Source organism: Hemibagrus wyckioides, linkage group LG05, assembly GCF_019097595.1.
Source record: "Hemibagrus wyckioides isolate EC202008001 linkage group LG05, SWU_Hwy_1.0, whole genome shotgun sequence".
NCBI classification, from domain to species: domain Eukaryota; kingdom Metazoa; phylum Chordata; class Actinopteri; order Siluriformes; family Bagridae; genus Hemibagrus; species Hemibagrus wyckioides.
The window spans coordinates 7,835,320-7,861,149 of NC_080714.1; the positions used below are offsets into that span (position 1 = coordinate 7,835,320).

The window sequence follows — 25,830 nt, forward strand, 5'->3', positions numbered from 1 at the left end:
CAGTGCCTCGTTGTTAGGCCATACTAACACACACACACACACACACACACCTGTGGATATGGAAGTCATTTCCATTGGCTTGCAGTCACAAATGCACACTCAAAAGCAACCCCACCCCCAACGCACATGCAGACGTTCATTAGGCCAGTTTATCACCTTCCTGACCAGTCACACGTAAGTGCCACTTCGATTGGCTTTTCACAATATCTTCTTATCAAAGACAAACCTCCAGCCCACAGATTATGTCAAGCGAGTGTATACTGCTCCTAATCACTTATACACCATTAGTCTGCAGAAAAAAAAAATCAGATTGTATGAATCCGGCCCCCGTGACCGTAAAAATCTAAACGTCAGCCTTTGTGATTGTGTAAATCCAGTGGTTGGTGGTGACGGCCTAAGCCTTATAGCAGACCTTGCACACGGTTCCCATCACAATTTTATAGTGTTGTGGCTTGATTTTATTACATCTGTCAAAACATCATAGGCTGCACAAGAACCTTGTGATTTGTGATCCATATTTTTGTCTTCAAAGAGGGCATCAAAATGAAAACAGCAATGTTAGACCTAAAATGTCTGATTAAAAATAATAATAAGTAATGACTCGACAATGCTTTTGAGCTCACAAGGAATTAGGCAATGGCCTGCAATGAGGTGGATTCATGCAGGCTACTTAATGCAGCCCTTGCTTTACATGTGTCCGCCAGCCTTGTGTGCTTTCCTGGACATGCGCTCAGTGATTGTGGTAATAGAGAACAGGAGAATTTGATAGAAGTCAAAATACTTAATATACTTAATATTAATACTTAATCACGCTGACTTTTAAGAATGCAAAGCACTTTAACACTTTATATATATATATATATATATATATATATATATATATATATAATCCATGCTCCATAGTAAACTACAAAACTACAAGGAACAAATGCCCTTTTTTCTGCTATGCTCAGCACTTCATAACAAAACACCTTGGTATACTGGATATCTATAACCCATTAGAGTCTGCACAATCCAACCCTGCCAATCCATATCGATGATTTCATACAAGGCGCTGCAGGAAACTGTCATGCAGATGACTGCTCTTCGGGGATTTGAACTGGGTTGCACTAATTTGTGATTCTTTCACAGCTATCCTTAATCATTTCATTAAACTCTTTTATTAGACACTCAAAAAAAGACATTTTTGAATTAATTAATTAAATATAGGTTGTTTAATTTTTTTAGATTAGAATGTTAAGCTGCATATACACGGAGAAGGCTATTGATTTTTGTTACAAAAATAAATAAATAAATAAATAAATAAATAAATAAATAATTGAAACACGCCCTAGAGTAGTGAGATAAATATAAAATTATATACAGAATGTTCGACGCTACTAAATTAACAGACTAGCGTGCAAAAATGCGTGTAATAAGCAGACCTACTTTATAAGTATTTAGAAAATATGAATAATATAATTTTAGTTTCCTGTGCGCATTGCACTTAGGAAATCCTTTAGCGTTAATGCACATCGACGTTAACTAACACGCCAAAAGTTCTTAATGTAGGTGTGCGTGTAGTTAATACAGGTGGAAGGATATTTTGAAATCCTATTCACTGCAGTAGTATGCGGTTTGGGACGTAGCCCGAGTTCACACTGCGCCTTTAGGACGCTGTTGTCCCTGTAGGTTAGATGACTATTCGTAAAGGTCTTGAAGGCCGACAACTGCAACGGGCATTTAATGCGGTTCATTTAAGCCGCAAAATATATATTTCATTAGCATGATAGACTATAAAAATTATAGATTGCCGTGTCTCATGTAAACTAAATCAAGCAATAAAGGCAATCCGATTATTTCAGGCTTCGTTTTAACATGCTTTTTAATCCGTCTGTGAAAAGTCGAATGACAATAATAATAATAATAATAATAATAATAATAATAATAATTTATTTTATTCAGTAATTATAGTAATTTAATTATTACAACTATTTAAGGTAACAATTTCAATTAAGTGCAACATATTATAATTATTAGTATTAGTATGGCAATTATTATTATTACTATAATAATAATAATAATAATAATAATAATAATAATAATAATAATAGTAATCATATTTACTTTAATATACTTTGTTAAAAAAGATATTACTATTAAAACATTTCAGAAGAAATATTTTACCTTTTTATATTCATCCTAAAACCTTACACCAATATTTATACTGTAAATGATTCTATCCGTTGTGTGGCCATGTAAACGCCGTTTCACTCGGCTGCTTTGTTGCAGCTACATTACCGATACATCATGTCCATGAGTTCTTACGTATGTCCATGAGTTATTATAGGCCACATTGGACAGATGACATTTTTTGGTGGGAACCCTTTTGACTGAGTGTGTCAAGTCCAGCTGATCTGTTCCTGAGCCTGAAAACGTGGAGGTGAACACCGGGGGACCGACAGGCCTTTGGGCTTTGAGTTCTAGAAACTGACTTCAGCGATGCAGACGAAGAGACGATGAAGAAAAGGACAGAGAGATGAGAAGCTAAAGGAAATGTTCAAAATCACTCACAGGTGTGTGTGTGTGTGTGTATGTGTGTGTGTGTGTGTGTGTGTGTGTGTGTGTGTGGCGTTGCGAGCAAAGACACGGAAACGCTTAGAAACAGCCGAGCTGCCTCACTTTAGCTTTAAAAGGTACAAATCGGGTGAAAGTGATGCAGGTTATGAGGCCCAGAGCTTAAAATGACTTCAATTCAAGTACCGACATTAAAAAAAACTATAAATATTTTCGTTTAGAATGAGACTTGAACAATGTTCATCAACAAGTAATCAAGTCGACTCAATCGTTGTAGAAAATTATCTAGCGTTAATTATGTATAATAATAACACCAATGTTCAAAAGATTGGAATAAATTAGAGACTAATAATAAGTTAGTATTTCTATCGGTACAAAAAAATCGAAACGTAGAAAAATACCAAGTGATGCAATTGATTTATGGGGAAAAAAATTATAATTTTTAAAAAAAATAAAATTAATGTAGTCTTACAATCATTTTCGTAAATGCAGACTCGTTAAAAAAAGATTTTCTGGAGTAATATATAGTACATGCTCGGTTTAATAATATGAGGACAATGCAAACAATTGACAAAAAATAAAATACAAAAAATTGATCGCGCATAATTAGTATACTCAATAATTTCTAGGAACTCGTGCAATTTTTTGTTAATTGCACCAAATTAGCGCCAAACAAGTAATTTGAAAATAATTGCTAAATGAACACAATTGAGCTGTATGACAACGGCAAAGCTCCACGAGCTACTGCTGGAATACACGAGTTCAATTTTTGCCAGTGAATACAGTATATAGTGTTATGCACATGATGTGTGCAAAACTACAAAATGACCAAAATTACATTCCTAGGCCAAGTCCTCAACTGAAAGTCACATTAAAATATAAATACATTGCTTATTACAGAAACCCAGATGTGCTAAGTAAGCAGCATGCAAGATTTTACAACTTATAAATATTTCCAGCCTCGATAATTCCACAAAATTATTTAGTTGGGAAATAAGAAACGGCTAGCATAATCACGATAAGCTGACAATACTCATGTATGTCTTAAACCGTCCAGATGCAGATTGCACACTTCCCTTTTGCCAAACAGTCCAGAAAAGAGCAGATTATTTTGTTGCCCGACATACATTATTGATCGCTATTTCCAGATGGAGGTAGAAACCGGAGCAACGCCATGTGCAGGTCCTAATGAAAACAAGTAATGCGACATCTTCTAAAGTAAAGGTGGTTTCGAGCCGAGTCCACGAAAGCATCTAGCCATTTTGTTACGAATTCACTGCTGTCTATCGTATCCACTTGTCCGGGAGAGAGTTTTTCCTGAGTGCTGGGGTCGCCGTGACCATGCGCAGTGCGCGAGCGCCCACTATTTCAGAAGCCAGGAATATTATTTCACAAGACTCAATAAAAAAAGTTAACTATTCCTTTCGACAAGTTTTCGCTAACTTTTCGAGCACCGTAGTGAAAACGAAAGAGTGGGACTGTAACAGCGCGATGCTCTTCTCCTTATCAGTGAGTAAAATATCGTGTGGGCCATCACATCACAAACTTCTCACGTTGCGAATAACTCCGGCTGCGACTAGAAAGCGCAAAAAAGACCGGGCACGCGGACTTTGGGCATTAAAGCTCGATTGAAGTGGCATTTAAAAAAAAGAAAAGGAAAGGAAGAGAAATGTAAGCGAACAAAGATGGGCTCTCACCAGGAACTAATCAATGAAAATGACACATTGGTGATCTGAGCGAAGAGTTCGGAGTAGCGAGCGGCCGGAAAGAGGAAAGACGCTAAAAGAAGGGAAAGAAGGCACCTACTTTTGGCCAGTTTTCTCGCCCTCGCCTTGGATCTCATCTCGTCGGCTTGCGGATTCCTCTCGTCCTCCTTGAGCTCAGAAGCGGCAGCAGCACTATCTTCATCTCACGAGCATTGTCAGTTCGGACACCTTCGCACATGCGCACAGGCCATTCAATCTGACACCGTCGTCGGGGCCAAAAAAACTTTCCAATGTATTCATCATCATCACTTTTTTTGTCCTATCGTCTCTCCTTCAGATCACTTATCTCTTTCCCTCCTCCTCCTCCTCCCTCGCTCCGCACCATCTCGCCCCCCCAACACACACACACACACACACACTCCTTCTCTGCTTGTTAGAGACGAATAAGTCGTGTTTTTCGCCAACCTGCGGAATCAGCTCCGGCGCGGGACGAAAAAAGTGCTTGACGGGGTCAAGGTCGCATCATACTGCAAGGTGATTAGAGCATTTAACTCATTCAGAAATATTTAGAAAACAATACAACACTGACAAGAGTAATGTGTATGAAATAGCATTTAACAAACGTGCATTATTATTATTATTATTATTATTATTATTATTATTATTATTATTATTATTATTGTTGTTGTTAGCGTCCTTATTGTTGATATAATAATAACAACAATAATAATAACAATAATAATAGTTATTTGTATTATTGTTCTTTATTCTCACTACGGCAGTGTGGCTAATATAAAATCCTTTTAAATAAAAAAGTTTTTTAAAAATGATTCCATATCCAGCACCCAGTCTATCTTCTTCATACAACTGCAGAAATGTTTGATTTTCCACTAATCATCTGTGCACACTGTTTTATTAAAATTCTTGGCAGGAATATTGATTTTATATGAGACATATTCATAGGTGCATACACATAGTGCGGTATTTATTTCTTTCAAACATTGCTCGGCAAGTCTAAAGTCTGAGCTACTGAAAAGGTAAATGTGGGGAAGAGAAAGTGGAAAGGAGAGAGAACGTGTGTGTGTGTGTGTGTGCGCGCGCGCGCCTGCGCGTGTGTGTGTTCAGTGCAGACAAGGTAAGCATGTCGCCCCTCGCGTAACGTGCCACTCTTGGTTTATTTTATATCTGTTTAATGATGGCGCGGTAAACAGAGCTTATTTTTGTGACAGGTAGCAGCCAAAGAGCAAAAATGGGCAGAAATGTAAGTACCATTCCGCTGCATGATGTGATATGTATGATTAATTGTGATTAATCCAAATTCCACAGCTCTCTCTAAATCCGGAATAAATTTGAGCTTTAATGTAAGATATCATTTTTGCATGTGAGATTTCTCGCAAAACCTTCCTTGCAAAAGACGTGAAAAACAAAATGAAGTTCAGTGTTTGCTTTTTGCCATCCAATACATTTGAGGATGGAAAGATGGAGATCGGAGTGCAGATGTATTCTGTATTTAAAGGTAAACCGCTTTTAATTTCCGGGAAACACCATTCTGATGTTACACAAAAATAACTTAAATATTTATGTTATAATCGCATTAATTGTTTTTTGTTGCTTTTATTTAATAATAATAATAATAATAATAATAATAATAATAATAATAATATTACTTAATAATACTAATACTAATACTACTACTAATAATAATAATAATTATTATTATTATTATTATTATTATTATATAACAATGTATAATGCATCATATTGTGTATGAAATATTATAATTGGGCTCAAGAGAGTTAAGATCTCATCTGGCATTTGTTTGGCCAGAGATCGTTTCACATTTCAAATTATATTTAAAGTTTAGATTTTTTTCGTTTGTTGTAATAGTTTTTCCCCCAGCGTTAATACTGACCACTGTGAGCAGTGAAGATTTGTAGCTATTTCTCATTTAAAGGATCTCCAGTAAACTGTTGAACAGGAAGAGAACACACAACACATGCTTTTCAGCATCAGCAGCTTAGCAGCTTCACAAACAGAGCAACTAGACATATAAGTCACATAAATTGTTCTCGGTCACTTATATATACACATTTATCCATCCATTCATCCATACACACACACACACACAAATATACATATGAGCGAAAATCTGCTATTTGAAGCTATTGGTCATGACAAATCAATAATACTAAATTCTAATTCTACGTTTAGTATATATATATATATATATATATATATATATATATATAGGGATCTATACCTTACCTGGTTTACTGCTTTACTACTAAACACTGTTCCATTATCGCTTATTTGCATATATTTTTATTTGCATAGAACACATTTATTGCAAACCGAAGACTAACTAAAGTTCACAGGACGTTATTGTCCGTGATGATATTTCATTTTGTAAGTATGTAGTGACGTCCAAAACGTCCATTTAAAATTCGTTACTAAAAGATGCGTATACAGAAGCAATGTGACCTATAAGCAGAATACACACCAGACCAGCATGATAAATGTGCTTTGTTGTTTGACCATAAGTCTCAGAACAATTGAAATGCAGTTCATTTCTCTCGCGGGCGGGACAAATGATTTCATACAGAGCAAACGGGTCTTTTTTAAGAGCAATTAACTGTAATTACACTTGTAAAGAAAAGTGTTTCTCTTCAACACTCGTTCATTTGGGAATCGTTTTCTGCGTCATTTAAACGTCTGCCTTTTTTTACGAGCTCCTGGAAACGTGATGGCTATGTAACCGCGCATTTGGAGTATTTTCTTTCCAGACTGTTGCCATTTTCCCCTGTGGTTTAAGCGCAGGAACGACAGAGAGAGAGAGAGAGAGAGAGAGAGAGAGAGAAACAGAGGGAGAGAGAGAGAGAGAGAGAGAGAGAGAGAGAGAGAGAGAGAGAAACAGAGGGAGAGAGAGAGAGAGAGAGAGAGAGAGAGAGATGCTGCACCCCGGAAGAGACCCTGGAAATGAAGTGCACGTGGCCTTGACCCAAACCGCATATACCTAAGAAATACTGTCACCTGAGGTTGGTGTATTATTTTAGCATCCGGTGTGAGACATAGCCCAGGTATAATTAACACTGGACATTACTTATTTTGACAACAATGTAGAGATCCACAAATGTTACTCATATTAAATATTTTGTTTCATGATGTTCTGTGTGTGATTGCGCATTTAAATATATACTTATAATATTTAAATTATTTTTATAATTAAATATGTAATTCATTATTAAAGTTGTACATTTTGGATTCTATTTAAAATTGTTTTGTTTATTTATTTATCCATTTAAAGGCGCTACACTGTAAGGCGCAACAATTTACAACAGCAATTTACGTGAATAAAGTGCCATATAACTTCCATCTATCTTCAATATTCCTGTATAAATAATTTCTAATTATAATGTTGTATTATGATTAAATACAAATACATACGACGCCCACAAGGACTAAGAGAGCACAATTGGATATGTAATGTGGTATTGGGACACAATCCCAGTAACAGGCATAGTAAAGGTGGTACAGGTAATAATTAGCTGTGGCAGAACTGATTAGATAGATCTCTGTGAGCAACAGAAAGCCACGTCAGGTGGCTCTCTGTGGCCTACACGTTTCCACTCAAACGGACTGAAACCGAAGCTTTATCCATGTTAGAAAAGGGCCCGGCTTATGTGTTACGCGCTGATAACATCTCAGCCCACTCAATATAGGAAATAATATCCACCCAGTCGTGGCTCGGAGTTCAATAGTTAGAATACACACCAAAAAAAAACCCAAGCTGTTTCGACATTGACATCGCGCCCTAAATGCTAATGCAGTGTATGTAATGACTAAGTAAACATGGGGACTTCAAGGTGGGGCTGTGGCACCACGCGCTCTCTTCCCCCTCGCGCGCGCGCGCACACACACACACAACACACACACAAACACACACACACACACACACAAAGCCAGGACTTCTGTAAATAGCATTAGCACTCAATGACCCTCGGAACAAAAACACTAACAGGGGAAAGCGGTTAGTGCAGAGGCTTTGAGGACAGTAAAAGCGACACGGGCTAATTGGAAAACAAACCTGCGCACAAAAAGAGCAAGACCCCAACCAATGAGCCTAAGTTTTAGCCACTGTAAAAAGGTGTGTCTAACAAATTGCTAACGTACTCCTCAAATGAGTCATCACAGCAAATGTATTTTATGGAGTTGTACTGTGAAATAAACCTATTTGGATAATACACTTAAACAGCATGATCACATTGTACTGCGTCCTTCAGATGAGCTACTGGAGAAGGAAGCTACTGGAAAGAAGCTCTCTCTCTCTCTCTCTCTCTCTCTCTCTCTCTCTCATAGTGCTAATGAAGCCGCAGGAACTGCAACGCTGGAGTTAGCTGGGTAATTATTAGCCATTAATTGGGTTCAAGACCTTGAAAAGCTATGGGAAATGGGAAATCTGACCACTAAATCCCAGACAGTTCCCCCTCCTCGTACCTCTCCTGAAGTGTGGAAAGGGAGACCAGACGCCCTACCTTAAGTACACATACACTCAACTTTCGCCAAAAAGTCATGCCACCTGGAGTAAATTCTGTAAAATTCATAACTTCACCTGAAATTGATATCTATTGAATTGTATTGAATTTGATTTTAAAAATCTGTTAAATAATTCAGAATTCATGACGCAGGTCAATTCTTTACGTTTACTATTGTGTTTGTTTGTTTTGTTTGTTTGTTTGAGTCTTGAATATGGTTTTAAGCGCCACTGCTTACAAACTCAACCTTTTAGTATTATTTTCTAATTACGTGCTAATAAAATGCACGACGATATCTATGAGCTAATAAAGTATTCATTATAATATTTTTCTTCTTTGTGTTTCATAGTCGATGGTTTGGTTTCATTAAATGCGCACGTGTAATTACAGCAACATTTCCCGACAATTCATTACAAATATTGTTTATTTATTTAGTAGGCTTTAAATAGAATGCGATCCACAATTCACTAATGAAGAATTATTAGCCGGATTTATTTTCTTTATTTTTTTTTTAAACCTGTCATTATCATTGTCAAAATAATAAAAGACAAAAGTGCTATTTTATTACCAATAAACTATATGCACTGATACGAGATTCACAGCAAAAATTCGGGCAAGACCGGAAGAGATATGTGAATACAATTACATTACAAACATTTTATAACAACAGCGTTAGTTCCGCGCAGCAGGAGGTCTGCATCGGTGTTTTTGTTCCATTATGCCACATTTTTTTGTGTGTGTCTGTTCTTATTGTCATCTGTATCCAGAGATCTGAGGAGAGCAATGCCTGAGGCAAGGAGAGAAAATTAGCCAAATACAGCAGCGACCTTAAATATGATATAATCAATCACACTGTCTGCTGGAGGAAAACGCCAAAGCTGTCCGACTGCTCTATAATGTGAAATATATTCATAACAGGAAAGCTATCGTGAGAATAGAGGTTAGCAAATGATATTATTACGTTATATTGCATCAGTGATCGAACAAATATTTAAAAAAAAACATATAAATAATAAAGACAAAATCAAACAAAAAACGACAAAAAATTGACAATTTGGAAAGATTATTATTATTATTATTTTTATCGTTATAATTTTTTATTATTGTAAGTATTTTTTTTATTATTGTTAGTGGTGTTAACTATATACAGCTACTTTCAAAATTTATAAACCCAGTAAAACATAATATATAAAATACCGTATAATTATTACAGCGCAAAAATAAGTGACTTCCCAAACAAATAAGAACACAGTGAAATATCTATCAAAACCAGAAACGAATGTAAATATAAAACAGTAGAGAAAGCATTAGCCTCGACCATTAGAAATATCTTGACCACTGTATTTATGGAGATTAAATTCACGGCAAAAAATAGTTTCATACAGCTTAAATAATTAAATTAATCTTCGTTTCGAATGACTCAGAGTCGCATTCAATTTCAGACCTCTCTATATGACAGCTATCAAGCTTTAAGAAAATGTTTTTGTATTCCATACATGTCTGCGTATTGCAAAAATAATAAAATTAAATAAACAAAATGCTTGCGGATTGAAATGAACAGCTTAGTCTGAAAGCAAACGCTCCCGACTCCTCAAAAATACCCGATATGGGCTTTAATTCTGGGCTCATTTTTGCATTGACAGAATTGAGGAATAAAATCAAATGTCTTTGGTACAGCTCCCTTCATCTCTTCGCACAGTTGACATAAATGAAAAGGTTAATTAAGTATTTATTACATGTAGAGAGCAGCGCTGCGTGTTCAGTAGCGTTTGGTTTCCGCTCGGTAATAGGCTGCAGAAAAGGCTCGAGGGCGCGAACACAAAAGTCCCGGATGTTGATTGGCCGCGTACAAGCGACAGAGAGCAAGCGAGTCTGTGTCCAACACTGCGGCTCCATCACACACTGAAAACACGAGAGGTGTCTAAGCAATGAAATGGCCATATCAGCTTCATAAAAGGAGCTGTAGCGAGTTATGCGAGAGCATATAAACGCCAACATTCCTGTTTAATAGCAATAGCAAGGACGGAATTAAAAGAAACAACAAAAAATAAAAATTCGGGAAAACTCAAACCATATTACCAGACAACAAAGATTGGATCATTCAGGTACAAGTCCGTTAATAAGCCAGGTCAAGTATAAAGTGTTGCTTTGGGTAACACAAAACACATGTCATGTTAGTTCAACTAAACCTGAGGTTTGTTTCCTTTAAACAAAAAGTAGAAGTAAGGGACTGGGACCAGTTAGGATCAGTTTCACATCCAAATTGCTTTATTACTGTAATATTCTGCCAAAATATTACTTATTAAGATTATATCCACCAGGTATGTGACACATGAATATATATATATATATATATATATATATATATATATATATATATATATATATATATATATATATATATATATATATAATAGAAATACAGCACTAGGATATGGGGTATGAATTCTGCAAATCAAGCAGGAATGGCAGCATTAACTAATATGAGCTTTCAAGGGGAGAAAAATCAAAGCATTTTAATTAATTCATTGCTCAGGTTCAACAGTCTTGACTTTGATTTGAGCATGTTACTAGCTCAGTGGGTCATAAATAGTGAGGAGCAGATCTATGAAAGCACTCTCTTACACACTGCATATTTCTCTGGTCAAGCTGGAAACCTTTCCCAGAATGACTATGCATAGTTTCCTTTTGATTAGGGCCATCTCCTAACCAGACTCCTCAGCAAAATCAACACATTTGTGTTTTCAAACACATCCTGCTTGGGAAACCTTTGACCCATGACAGAGTTCTGAGACATCGTCAGGATAAAGTGTACGGTTCCCGCTTGTGTTATGTGTCGAACAAGTAACGTTTGTGTAGCAGAAGCATACAGGAGGGATTTGTGAGTCAAAAGTGAACTATATATGAATAAATGAGTGGATCGGAAGACTAACAACAGAACTGACAATCCATGTTGGAAACTGTATGCTTCTGTAAAAAATCATTATTTTTATATATATATATATATATATATATACATATATATATACCTGTAAACCATAGTAAATAAATACAAATAATCTTTGCCAGTGTTTGATTAATTCACTCACACTCTTACACACACACACACACACATACCAGTAGCAATAAATCATTCAAACTGTGGCTTGTTTAGGTTGAGTATTGCCTCTTGTTGCTTATTCACTGCTGGGATTAAGTCCCAAGCAGGGCTGCTTATTTACCTGTTTATGAGTTTCATTAGGCAGTCCATCAGAGGCAGTCCGTCTGTGACAGCAAGATTAATCAGCCTCCTGCTGCACACACACAGACACACACACACACAGACACACACACACACACATTTAGAGTTCCACTTACTGTGTTATAGTTCTTTTTTACGATAGTTATGTTTATGCCATCATGTTCTTTTTTAGATAACACTTAAAATAGTCTTCCTTTCTTTTTTAAAATTATACATGCAAGAAAAAACACGAAACACCTGCTTCATATAAATTTATTATTATTAGTAGTAGTAGTAGTAGTAAAAGTAGTAGTAGTAGTGGTATTATTATTATTATTATTATTATTATTATTATTATTGACAATTTTAGCTTATATTACCTAGAATGTTCTTTAATTTCTATTAAAAAAAAACTATAATTCAAATTGCACTGCTGATTCAGAGCTGCTCAAAACAAAAAACTTTATACATATCAATGCTTTTGAATTTTAAATAAAACAACTTCCTTGTGTAAGAATTTCATCAGCAGATGAAACACGAAGAATGGACACCCTCTTTTATATTCCTCTGAATGTCCTCTCTGTCCAAGAGGCTTTGTTACTTATTAACCTGATGAAAATTCTAGTGAAGAAGCAAGAACAATGTCACCAAAAAAACCCATAACGTACTGCTTCTGTCAGAGAGAACTGGTCTTTCAGGTGGTGGATTGCCTTTACACTGCTGAAAAAAGGAGCCTAAAATCCAACATGCTAAAGATAATGTAGGTGGAACTAACATATACATCACTTTTAATTAAATTAAGGAATTAAGCAATAGAGCAGGTGCTATGTGAGTCCACATTAGAAAAAGTAAGAGAGAGAGACAGAGACAGAAAAAGATCAGTGCGTGTTTAAAGACTGCCCTCCTGTGTCTCTAACACACACACAGTGATTCGGTGTATCCCCCAACTACTACAAGTCTCTTTTCCCCTCCATTGATTTTCTCTCGTACCTTGTAAGAAATCTCATGACTCAATTTATAATAAAAGTTATAAAGGCTAAGGTTAAGGTTAGGGGCGTGGTTAACCTTTTTTATTACTTCATTTGTATGAAATCTGACGCCCTACAAACATGGCTTTTTCTGCTTTTCACGAACACTGAGCTGGGATGAGATGGTCCACTGATTCAATTGATCACTTTGAACCAAGGCCATTAAACTGATCCAGAAACAGCAGAGTTGAAACGATGGAACAATGCACTGCACGGATTGTCAGAATGGTGTATGCAAGGGCACTCAGGAAATGAACAGGTTGTCATCTTTTGCTTACCAGAGAGCAGTTATTTCATCTGGCTCTCAGAACACCCGCAGTGCTTCTTGGAAGCCTACTGGTAAGTTAGTGACATGAGTATTAGACATTTAGCACTGACTTCTCTTCCTTTGGAAGAATAATGACGTTTTTCTATAGCAGATGTGTCCCTCAGGGTATCATTTTGTGTGTCTGCGTGTACGTTTCCTGTTTCCTGTCGCTCTTTGTGTGTCACTGAAAGATGGCAGGTCTCCATCGCTAAACAGAAATAATAACAAGAGCCTTCTGCCATAAACAACAATGAAGAGAAAAGAAATCGATGTTCTTACTCTGAACGTGAACCATAATAAATCCGAGTCTGCTCTACCTCACCATATGCAGCAAAAGATTTATTACAAAATTCACCGAAAAAGCATCACAGAGAGACGCACAGTGTTGTAAGCAGATATTGTGATATTTTTTTCACCGAGAGCATGACATTTCGGCCAATATTATGATACGTAAATGAGGAGCCAGTAATTCATTGCTCGTTAAATGGAGTGGGAATTCCTGACATTTCAGTTAAATTTAAGCGAAATGTCAAACTTTTGTTCCTGTGGTTATAGCAAGAGTTATAGTTTTATACTGGAACCAGTCAGAAAGTACTTGAATGGTTTCTCTTACAATTGCCTTGGAGAGTTCACAATATATGACTCTGTCCTAGAAGCCAAAGACTTTACATGTAGTGTGAGAAAAGAGAGAGAGAGAGAGAGAGAGAGAGAGGGAGAGGGAGAGGGAGAGGGAGAGAGAGAGGGAGAGGGAGAGGGAGGGAGACAGACACACAGAGTGGGAGTCTTTCTTCCATCAACTTCAAGCCTCAATCAAAAAAGAAGCACGGAAAATACGAATTAATCTGCGTGTTAGGCTTGCGTTCTGCCATCGCCTGAGCTTGAACAGACACTCCTGTGAGCGATGTCTGAGTCTCAGGAGAGATCTATGACGGCCCTGCATGGCTTCCATCCACCGGTCTGGTCATACCCACCACACAGTATGCAAACTCTACAGCTTTACTCATAATTAAGAGCTAGACCCCTTTGGCTATTGTTGTTCCATGTGACGCTTGGGTTTTTTTTGTTTGTTTGTTTTTTGTTTATTTTTTGGAGGACATTGTTTTATAGACCCAGTGCTATGGAACAAGAGAAACAGAGAAAGATTAATAGAGATGTCAAGGTTCAATAGCAAAAACAATTGAAATTCAACATTTCATATTATTTTTTATTTATTCTACGTTTATTCTAAATTGCACTTTGTCGGCCATGCCAAACTTGTGCCGGTTAACCTGAGAGTGAAAGATACAAAGGAAAGAAGGGGGAAAGACAAGAACTGAATGGGGAAAACTGAAGTGTGAACAGAGAATAAAGCTTTGTGCAAATATTTCTGCACATGTAATTATTCTGTGCTTTTGCCTCGACACACAAAGTGTCCTTCTAATCTTGTCAAGCCCTTTTGAATGACACCAGTATATCATCAATGATTAGGATTCTTGCTTACTCATCCTTTTTTGCATTTTTCCAGGTTGTATTTTACATTGTCCTCTGTGGCATTGGGTTGGTCCAGTAGCAAGCCTGAAACGGCAACACCTTCCCAACCTTGAAAAACGGTTCCTCATTCTTCCTGTTTTTTTACCTCTTTCTCCATAAGAAGCGCTCAAATTCGATATGGGATTTTAGGTGTCTGGTGACAAGGTGACTACTTAGCTCATTAATAGGTGGATTTGGGGATGGCTCTTTTTTTCACTCGAGCCATAAACTGCAGTTGGACCACACATGGAGATGGCTCCACTCTAATGTGTACGACGGCAAGGATTTGCTCAGTGAAGCCTTCAAATCTGTGCCTGGCTGAGGCTGTTGGGAGTGCAGGATTGTGGGTAATGGGGGCAACTCTGGGCTGGGTCAGCCTTGCCGGACACACGTTTGAGTGAGCATACACAGGGCTCGGTCTGTGTGTACAGATTAACGAATGCTCACTCTCTCTTTCTCTCCATCGTTCCCGCACTCCCTCCATGAAAACTTTGAGCACCTGCTGACAGATGGACCTTCGGCTTTCCTCCTCTGTGCGGCTTGTATCTCTTTTTCGCTCAGCGCCAACAGATCGGCTGACCCGATGATGAGGATTCTTTCTGTATCCTTCCTTTTCGCTTTTTTTAAAGCCATGTGAACACTGCGGTAGGTTTCTCCATCTATCATGAGTAAAAGGGGACATTTATGACTATTGTTACAAACAAGTGGTTCCCAAGCCACCACTGCCTGTCTCTGTTTTCAGCATATGTATTACAGCAACAACATTTCTCTCTGTCCCCCCCAACATCCCAGAGTTTTCAAAATTTTTGTTCTTTGACTCTCCTTTTCACTCTCCCTTACTTCCTTTCGGCCCTTCCCTTCTTCCCACTGCTTCCCACTACATCTTTGGGCACACAATGAGAGCCAGGGAATGAAAAAGAAGGCAGTCGCCAGGGCCATGAGTGCACCTGGATGTCCAGAGAGGCCAGGCCTGCTGTGAGGACCTATTGTTCAGCATGTCAGCAGCTCGCTGTTTTAATGGCCCTGTATATCATCATTGTTATTATGGCAGATGACTGGGGTGGCCCCTACACTAGGGACGGCTTAAATGTGGACCCTAAATCCCACTGGATGAAACACTAGCACTTAACCCCAGCTATGAGCATTGTGTACCACGGGAGAACTTTTTCCTCTGTCTGCCCTCTCTTGCTCTCCCTTATTGTGTCTTCTCTCCCCTTGCCTCCTCGTTTTTTCACCTCCTCTTATTTTTAATGGCCTTTCTTGCCACACTCTTCCTATCCTCCATTCATTCTCTCTTGTGGCCTCAATTTGGTGATTTTTTTGCTCTCTTCTGTTCCGAGTGGAAGAGGGAAGTCAAGCAGAGTGCCTGTTGATTCAGGTTCCATCTTATCTTACCAAGCTGGACAAAGGTTACACCATGTTATAAAGTCATTTGTCTCCTCTACAGAAAAGCATTTCTAATAATTTGTAGATGAAATGAAATACATTTTTTGCAGCTATATTTACAATGTAATTGAAATAATTATTTATTCAGCTCTTATATTCCTGGCTATAAAAAGATGCTTTTTGAAACAAATGGTTTATTAATTTTTTTTAAGTAAGTACTCAAATAAACCCTACATAATGTTTTTTGGTTGTTTGCATTTTTACATTTACTTTGTTATTACTTCAAGTAGACACATATTAATTTCTGCAATCATGTAAAAATAGCTGTAATAAAAATCTAAAACATACTATTTTTGCTTGAAATAAAATACATACTAATAAAAGAAAATGTTATCTTTTATTACTTTTTATTATTTAAATACAGAGGAACAATGAGACAGATTTTACGGAGGTGAACCAAACACCTGCTACTCTTTTTTCTTTTTTGTTGTGGCACACAATCAATCTGGCTTTGCTCTGCATAAAATAAGTTAAATCTTCATGTTGCTGTGAAGCTGTGTAGCTTATTCCAAACATTACTAAAGTTATTGGGTTCAAAAACCTTGAAAATGACTGGCACTAATACAGATGAACAGTACAGTACTATTTATTACGTTTAACTTTTACGTTTAATTAACTATTATAATGACAAGCAATCACAAGTTTATTCCATTTCCTAATATCTCAGTGACTAACATGAGCTTGAACCCATGAGCTTGAAGTTCTTTGTCTTCATACAACATCTGAATGGCCTGAAAATAACTCCTTGGATGTCATATTTGCTGAATTGCAAAATACTAACCTAGCTGAATATTATTTTAGGAGAAACTGAATGCTAAGTTGTGACTGAATTTGCAAACGTTTGGCAAAACATTGGATCACATGCATTTATTGACATGGACCTTTATTTTACAGGGAGGTCGTAAATTACCTGTCGAGATACACTGCAAGTATCTTAAACAATGACATAGCATTTTGTTTTGTAGCAACGTGCCAAAAGCATCACAATGCTATTAGTTAAACAAAGAGTCTTCAATCTTACCCCGCAAATGGCCGGTGTGGCCACAGGTTTTTATCCCAGTCAAGCTGGAAACACACTTAAAAGTCATTTAAAAACCAAGAACAACTAATTAAACATCTGAGGTTGGAATGAAAACATGTAGCCACACCAGCCCTTTGTGGACTTTGAGTTAAACAACATAAAGTAAGCCTGCACAGTAAGTTACAACAATAATCCCTATTAAAAGATGTTGGAAGAGATTTAATCTATCAAACTCTATTTAATCTATTAATCTAGCAAATTTAGTTCCAAACATTCTTAGTACTGTAATTTGAGGAAACTTATAACTCAAGGGAAGCTAGCCCCAAAAATTTTTTTTGCATAAATGTTTACAGTTTCCATAACATCTTAATGTTATGAATAAAAATAGTGCGATATCAGTGCAATAACTTCAGTCCAGAATGTGATTTCAGTCTAAAATCAATCCAAGTTATTCTTTCTACTAAATTTCTTTTTCCTTGTTTAAAACTCAATGCATGGGAAGGAACTATTTAGGATCAAATGTTAAACATAAAAAAACAGGAAATCCTACCTTGTATAAGTTCTATGATTATTTTATAAGCTAAGACAAAAACGTACTCTGTATTAAAACTTAATTCTATGACTTGATTCCACTGTATCATCAAATTATCAGAGACGACTAGAGTTTGAGGATTGGTTGCATATTGTAGAAACCGTTGGAAGGCAAGGCTGGCGTCTATAAATGTATACTGTAGAAATGAAAATTTGTTACATCTGAATGAAAAATAAATCGATTTACTGTGTATTTAAAATATTAATATGCATGATAATACAATCGCCTGTATTAGTCACGCCGACACCGTGAGCCATATTACCTTGAAATGGAAACTCTATGCTACATGCTTATGGCAAGGATCTAATCTATAAGCTCTCGTGACTCTGGCAGCTGTTGTCCTCTCCATCTGACTCATTACAGAAGAATTTCATGTGGAAACAGACAGAATTTCACACCAAAAAAATCATTCAATGCAGCAATAATTGATTCATAAGATTATTATATTATGCAGAAGGCATAGGCAATGCGTATAGCACTGCAATGGGGACAGAGCTCTAGTAAATGCGGAGCAAATGTTTTATTTATAAATGCTCATTAAATGCATCATTTCATATTTCATATCATTTTATAGATGCATTTTATATCCAGTCACTCCTTTCAGAAATGTAAAAAAAAAATGCATATCATTTTAGAGCACACAACCTAATAAAGACAACATTCATCCATTGTAAGTCATACTAACACGTTATCTGTGCACTAGTCAACTGTGCTAAACCAATTTGCTGCCTTGATTACATGAACAAGTTGAATTTTCTTTTATTGGTACTTTTATTAGTACCAAGTTATTCAAGTGCTGCAAATCTAGATCCCTCAAAGGTGAGGCATGAGATTCTTTTGATCTCCTGCTCAGCATCAGTGTTTCCGGTTGCGGCAGACCCCGCACGCTTTGACGTGAGGCACGAAGATTTACGGAGTGTGAACAGCGTAGAGGTATTTCTTACACAGGGTAGCTGTGTAGCACTCGAGCCGGCTAATTAAGTCTCCAGGGAGGTGTAGCTTTCTGAGAAATATAATATATAATCCCTATGTTTCCTTTTTCAAAACATGGCACCAGGTTACTTGCCCCTCTTAGGGCTGAATGAGAAGCAAATAATGTGTCATTAATTGGGCTATATTTAGAACAGACTCAAATCAACACCAATACATTCACCATACACCAAACAAAACAAGAACTTTCATTCATATGGAAGTGTTGAACCATAGCCTAGGTCCAAGTCACAAATGAACAGGACCAGGATGAATAGCCACAAAATTGTACATTGCTGGTATTGTTGGAATGTTTGGGTGTTTCCCAAACTCTTGCTACTGTAGAGACCCGGTATGGTAGGACACCTGATTTTTTTTTTCTTTCTGACTTCAAGGTGTCGCTGAGTAACACTGGCTCATAAAATCTGCAATGCAGGTGTGGAGCAGAGTCATTAGCCTGTTTCATTAGCCGTGTGTGTGTAGTCATTGCTGGTACAAAATGTCACAGGCAGACACCGTGCCTCAGAGGGTACTTGGTCTTGATTATTTCCAGACACTGACAGGGCACAACACCATATTCTATAGACATGAGGAAAGCTTTCGGGTCTCCTGCGGTTTTTATACGTGCTACTTAATGTAAAAACGCTCAGGTTTCTATTTGCTAATACTCTGACCCTTCCAATGTATGAAACATGGCAGCAAGGATATAGAGCGCTAATGTAGAAAAAGGCAGCACAATCCCCTAACACGACAGATTCGAACAACTAGTCAAAAAGCATTTTACTCCAAACACCTAGAATACTGCACATGAAAACGTGCACCAAGCCTTTCAGAACAACCTTACAGCTTACAGAAAAAATTTCAATTTCTATTGTCATCTGCTAAGATTTAAGCAACGATTCCATCAGTTTTTCCATAATAAGACCTATCAGCCGTTTGATGAATCTACATCATGAGTAATTAATATTATCTGATCAGTGATGGCAATCCATTTAGAAAAGCAAAATGCGTTGAAAACAAACAAATTTCACATCGTAAGCAAACTGTTAGATTCTGTACACAAGGTTGAGTTCATACAGTATGAAGCAGTTACCGCTTTCTTATCACATAATGGATACACATTAGTGCCTTCATGCTTTTAGTCGTGAATGTATTAGTGAAACCGAACAATCCATTCATGCCAATATTGCTTTAAAGGGCAGCAAAGTTTAACATTATTTCATAGGACCTACATCATCAAGAGTCGGAAAATTGCCATTCAGGCAGCATATTAGATTATTAATGAGCACTGAAAGAAGGCACACCTTCCATTCACACAAGTGTGACATGAACAGCTGCGTTATATTCCAAAGTCAAACGTTATTAGGACACACATTTCCAAGCCATTAAGAGTATGATGAGTTTCACATTGTTTAAGGTTTACTCTGACTCAACAGCAACTGCACATCATAGCCTGGCAACAAATAGAGTTTCAGTACGCGAGCTTTCTTTACAAAATGCACCGACAACCAATTAAAACAGTAGCTTTTAATACCTTTCTCTAATGTCACATGTTAATTTTTGTCATTACATTATATAAGAAACTGAGAATCAATAGCTTACTTACTCATGACATGCGTTCAGTTCTTTTAAAAGTGGAACCTTAGACTTCATGAAAGCCTTAATAAACATGTCTGTGCAAGTAAGTGATAAGCCCTACCTGACATTGCATAAACAAATATAACAAGGCTGTTTAGCCTTTAATGCAAATGCAAAAAAGCTATTTACCTGTAAGAAGCAACAGGAGTGAGTCTATATCTGTATAGTATATGTGTTTAATCATATAATATATTAATTTTTTTATTATTTGTTTGAAACATGTTCTATAATAATTGTGAACCTTTGTGACTTTCCAAAATAACACAGGTTTTTGATTTTATTCTGCAAAAACACAAACCAAAGAAAGAAAGAAGAAAGAAAACCTGTTTCCTAACTTCCTGGCTGATAATAATAAACACAGGCAAACAACTCTAAACAAAGCAGTGTCCAAATCCTACACTGTATTTCTGCACTAAAATATATACAAATAAGAAACCAGACAACAACGTCTGAGAGGCTAAGACTATTTTCAGATTTAAATACCAAAGCATAGAGTTCAAATCCATCATTCGGCAGAAAAAAGAACATAAAACTCAAATTATTTTAAGATTCAGGACAGGGATGACTAAAAAATATTATTTTCTGATTTTCTCAATTGTTTCTCAATTGTTCTAGTTCTAGTTGTGGTCAGTGCTATTAAAATGAAAACAGTTAAAGAGATTGCAATGTTTCTTGCTCGCTATGAACGTCCATGCTCAAAGATTTTTTTTTTTTTTTACTATGTTGGAAAGAGAGTCAGCAGGGGGAGTACGTTTGATTCTGAGTTGAAAGATGACCTGTGTCATTAGACTGGATTATACTGTGGCTTACTCTCTGTGATGGAAGTGGACATGTATTTTTAATCCTAGTTTCTCATTGTGAACCTTTTCTCTGTTGTAAAGCATCTTAAAGAATCTTACATGTTTATTATAATTTGATAAAACCGATCTCAAAATAAAATTTGGGATGGCTGGGGGTTGAAATCACCTTATACCCTATAGTTCTGCATCTGTACCATATATATAAATACTGACAGTGTGAATATCACTGATTATCTCCTCATGGCACCTGTTAGTGGGTGGGATATGTTAGACAGCAAGTGAACATTTTGTCCTCAAAGATGATGTGTTAGAAGCAGGAAAAATGGGCAAGCGTAAGGATTTGAGTTTAAGGGCCAAATTGTGATGGCTAAACAACTGGATCAGAGCATCTCCAAAACTGCAGCTCTTGTGGAGTGTTCCCAGTCTCTATCAAAAGTGGTCCTAGAGAGGAACAGTGGTGAATCAGCGACAGGGTCATGGGCGGCCAAGGCTTATTGATGGACGCGGGAAGCGAAGGCTGGCCCGTGTGATCCGATCCAACAGACGAGCTACATTTCCTCAAATTGCTGAAGAAGTTAATGCTGGTTCTGATAGAAAGGTGTCAAAATACAAAATGCATATATATATATATATATATATATATATATATATATATATATATATATATATATATATATATATATATATATATATATATATATATGAATCAAAACCAAATTGATGCAACAAATAAATTCAGCAATTTGTTTTAAACTCTTTCATATGACCAACAGAACAGGCAGGGTAAAAGAGCCCGAGGGCCTAACCTAAGAAAAAATAAACTTTACAGGTACCTACAGCCCTTGAGAATGTACGGCAGACAGGATGAAATTAACAATAAAGCAATAAATCAGCTCTCTGATTTGTAAACTGTAAACTCGAACCCTCTTATTATGACCACAGCGTTTTATTTATTTACTCTACATGCAAGCATCATTGATCAAACTTAAAGATACCACCCAAACAAAAGAGATTTTCCTGGAGCCATTAAGCTTAATTGTTATTTCACTTACGCATCATTACATACCATAAACCAAATATTTGACTACTGATTGCATTAGTGAGGAAAGCAGCTTTGTTGCTATATGGAAACATGCATCACAACGTTCTAAAAGGATAAAAGGTGCAAGAGAAACGGACTGCTCATTTGTCTTGAACGCCTGTGAGTACTGTGATGGTCACTATAATTTAGATCTCTAGATTCTTGACAAAGCTCACCTGTGGGTGTTTACTCAAAGCATAACTCTGATCATTTGTCATATATGGCTCTGACTTTTCATACAAAAAAGGTGCTCTGAATAAAACGGCATTTGTTTCTTTAAAAATGCAATCATAAGGAATTTTTTATTGTTATTATTAGTAAAGAATCGTTTAAATGCATTAGCCATGTCAACCATCTTATATCTAGCTTTAAATCTTTATATGTGTGGTCAGGGTAAATTCAGGAACGTACACTTATTCCTAGCAGTTATAAACCGCAAATGAAATCACACTGTATAGATCAGTCATTCATTTATTCATACTCATAGATATCACAGCACTGCTGAATTCTTCACTCATATGCATACCAGCAGTTCTGACAGCCTGTGGTTCAAATCATAGGCTCATATTAAAACACTGGTTCTATTTCGTTATTGTTTCTATAGTAACAGCTCATTCACCGAGACTTGCATGGTGGACATGCCACATAATCAGTGACAATCAGAATGATCACATTTTCTGTAACAATGCTTTTATTTAACACTAAGGATGTTAAGGATGCTTTTATTTAAATCTGACTATAAATCAATAAAAAACTGTAATTGAATAAACAGTGTTGATTATTTATTGTTATTGTTGGCAAATTGCTGTGTTATTAAGGACTGAAACATGGGGACATGCTGTCGTAAGAAAATAATCAGCTTGGAGGTGGCAACAATAACTCCTTATTCCTTACTTGATCAGGTCTAATGATTTGAATGTGTTTATATTATAGGTTATAGCTTTTTTGTGCAGCAATGTTTATCCAGTATTGCAAATAATCATTCATCCATCCATTCACATTGTAGATTTACGACATCATCAAATGAGTTTCATCAATGGAAATACTGGAATATAAATCCTAGGATCCTAGCAAACTAGAGACAAAGTTCATTATGTAAACATAATATGCCAAATAATATGTCAAACAGGAAATTCCGATGCCCAGCATGTTTCTTCTTCCTTGTAATTCTCAAAACTTCGGCTACTTAATATTAATTTTTATGTTGGATGCATTATATTCTGAAACGCCAGCCAGCTGGCCAAGGTCTGCTTTCTGGAAGTAGAGGAGCCCACCTGAGAAGATCGAAATATAAGACGGCACTTATGCGTCTGGCCTCGCACTCTGGTTTGAGCTGTGCTATGAATGCTGGTCAAACATCTGTAATCCACTAAACGAAATGTACCTAAGTGTGACGAGGAATAACTTCTTATGGATAATATTCGCTGGTGGAATGCATGTAGCAACTTAATGCATGTAGTGAAGTTGCACCAAACTCCTTTCATCACATCCATGTCACACATTAATTTTGTTATTTATGGCAACTATTGATCGAGATGGACCTAGACATGTTTATTAAATGTACGTTACCACAGATAATTCCAATTTATTTTTGCATATGTCATTTGTAAGGAATATACCTTATTCCTTTCCAAGTGTATGTATGTAATTCTAAAAGAAAATCTGTGCCAGTAGTACCTCCTATCAGAAACAGGTTTCTGAATCATATTTACTGGCAAAGAGAGGAGACTATAAAGAATTGTCATTAAATGCATACCATCAGTAACCCTTATCACACTGTGTTTCTTTCATTTTCCTGTGATATGTTTCTAGAGAATTAAGCACTATTCAGAAAGCAACTGGTTTGCAGTGACATGCCATTATCAACAGCGCATGGCACAAAAGCAGTGGCGAAGAGCGTTGTTTATATGTTTGTTCTGAGTAAAAGAGAAAAAGAGGGAGATCTTTGCGTGCTTGTCTTTAATTGGCTGCAGCGGGGAGCGGTACACTGACATCTGCTGCTGATTTCTGGTGATAATAAATCAGGTTTGCTTCACGACTGGCACTCTTTCATAGAGCTTTCATTTTGTCTTCCTTTCCTATTTTTCTCCTTCTCTTTCCTCATAGGAAGACCTGAAGTGGGGCGCTGGAATATTTCCGAACCCATTTCTCTCACATTGGGTGGATGGACAACTTGAATCCCAAAAGATTATGGATGAGAAAAGAAGATGGGTAGAACAGGGAAAAAAAACTGCTGGTAAATGTTCAAAATGGTCTGATGATGGGACCTGGCAAGTCAGAAGCATACATTATGGACACATGTGAGAGCAGGCTATAGCCAGGTGGAGGAAGAAAAAAGAGAGAATAGGTGGTCTTAACAGGGAAGAATGAAAATCGCTGTCAGAGCCTAAACAAAATAATACAAATTCCGCCTGTCCATGAAGCCTTTCCTGCCTCTCAGCTTTCAGCTCTTAGAATTTGCCTCAAGGTTTTGGATATTCAAAGCGCTGTCAGGGAGAAAAGTTAAGGCACTCACCCAAGTTTGAAGGGAAAAAAAACTTCTCAAACTCACTCAGGGCCAAGTATAGGAGTATGTGAAAATGATCCACTCTAAAAAAAAAATGTGATGCTCAACAAATCCGTGGAGCAGGAGGAAGTGTCATTTTTGATCTGCATTTCCTGGCTCTATGGCACAAGCAAAGATTTCACCCACACTTGTTCACATGTTTTATGAGTAAAACAACACTGCTCAAATTATTTATTTATTAAATAACGTTGCGGTATGGCTGTGTGGGAATTGGCCAGATAGAATGAGCAGGTAAATGTATACACCTGTGCATTGTTAGCACTAGCATACTCATGTGCCTGTCTTTTGTCATTAGGCGGTGGATTCCCTGAGAGGCGGAGACCTGCGGAATTGAGTTCAACTATACTGAATTAAATAAAACCAACCCAGATGACAGAACTGTTTGCCTGTTTATTGTGTATGACACAAATTGCAATGAAAAGTGTTTGTATGAGCCATTTGTGTTTGAATAAAATAAAAACAAAGGACAGCTCTGCCATCCAAACTGGCTCTCGTGTCCTCATTCCCTATCCAGCCAGCTGGGGTGTCACAATAACTTAGCAATGCTGTTACCTAATGTGCATATGTTTAATAACATGCTCTGACATCTGATCTGTAATGTTTTAATTTCATCATCATTGAAAGCACAATAGCAAAACCATAATACATTACATACTAAAGAAAGCTTTTTGGTGGGTCTGGGTGACATTAAAGAACAACAACAAAAAAAATGACACACAAGTGCAACAGCTTCCCATGGCAGTCCCTGACCTTGTGTCCACAGCAATCACACACACACACAAACACACACACAAAAGTGTACGCATCACCAGCCCAGCTGCCCTTGGGGTGAGTAAAAGAAAAGGCCTGAGCTTTCAGC

General features: G+C 37.0%; 1 protein-coding gene and 1 long non-coding RNA gene across 6 annotated transcripts in view; one reads left to right on the top strand and one right to left on the bottom strand.

The window, feature by feature from the left end:
• Positions 1–4,502, bottom strand: part of prdm16 (PR domain containing 16) — a 157,940-nt gene extending 153,438 nt beyond the window's left edge. For all 5 annotated transcript variants that reach the window (XM_058389634.1, XM_058389631.1, XM_058389630.1 and 2 more), the window contains exon 1: positions 4,363–4,502. In XM_058389634.1, coding sequence (XP_058245617.1) covers positions 4,363–4,399 — 37 coding nt within the window. In that variant the 5' untranslated portion in view covers positions 4,400–4,502. The remainder of the gene's footprint in view (positions 1–4,362) is intronic.
• A 154-nt stretch (positions 4,503–4,656) lies between these two features.
• On the top strand, positions 4,657–25,433 carry LOC131353001 (uncharacterized). The gene is made up of 4 exons (XR_009204575.1): positions 4,657–4,796; positions 5,492–5,523; positions 24,512–24,641; positions 25,267–25,433. It is a non-coding gene; the product is annotated as an uncharacterized LOC131353001 (long non-coding RNA).
• Positions 25,434–25,830: the final 397 nt, after the last annotated feature.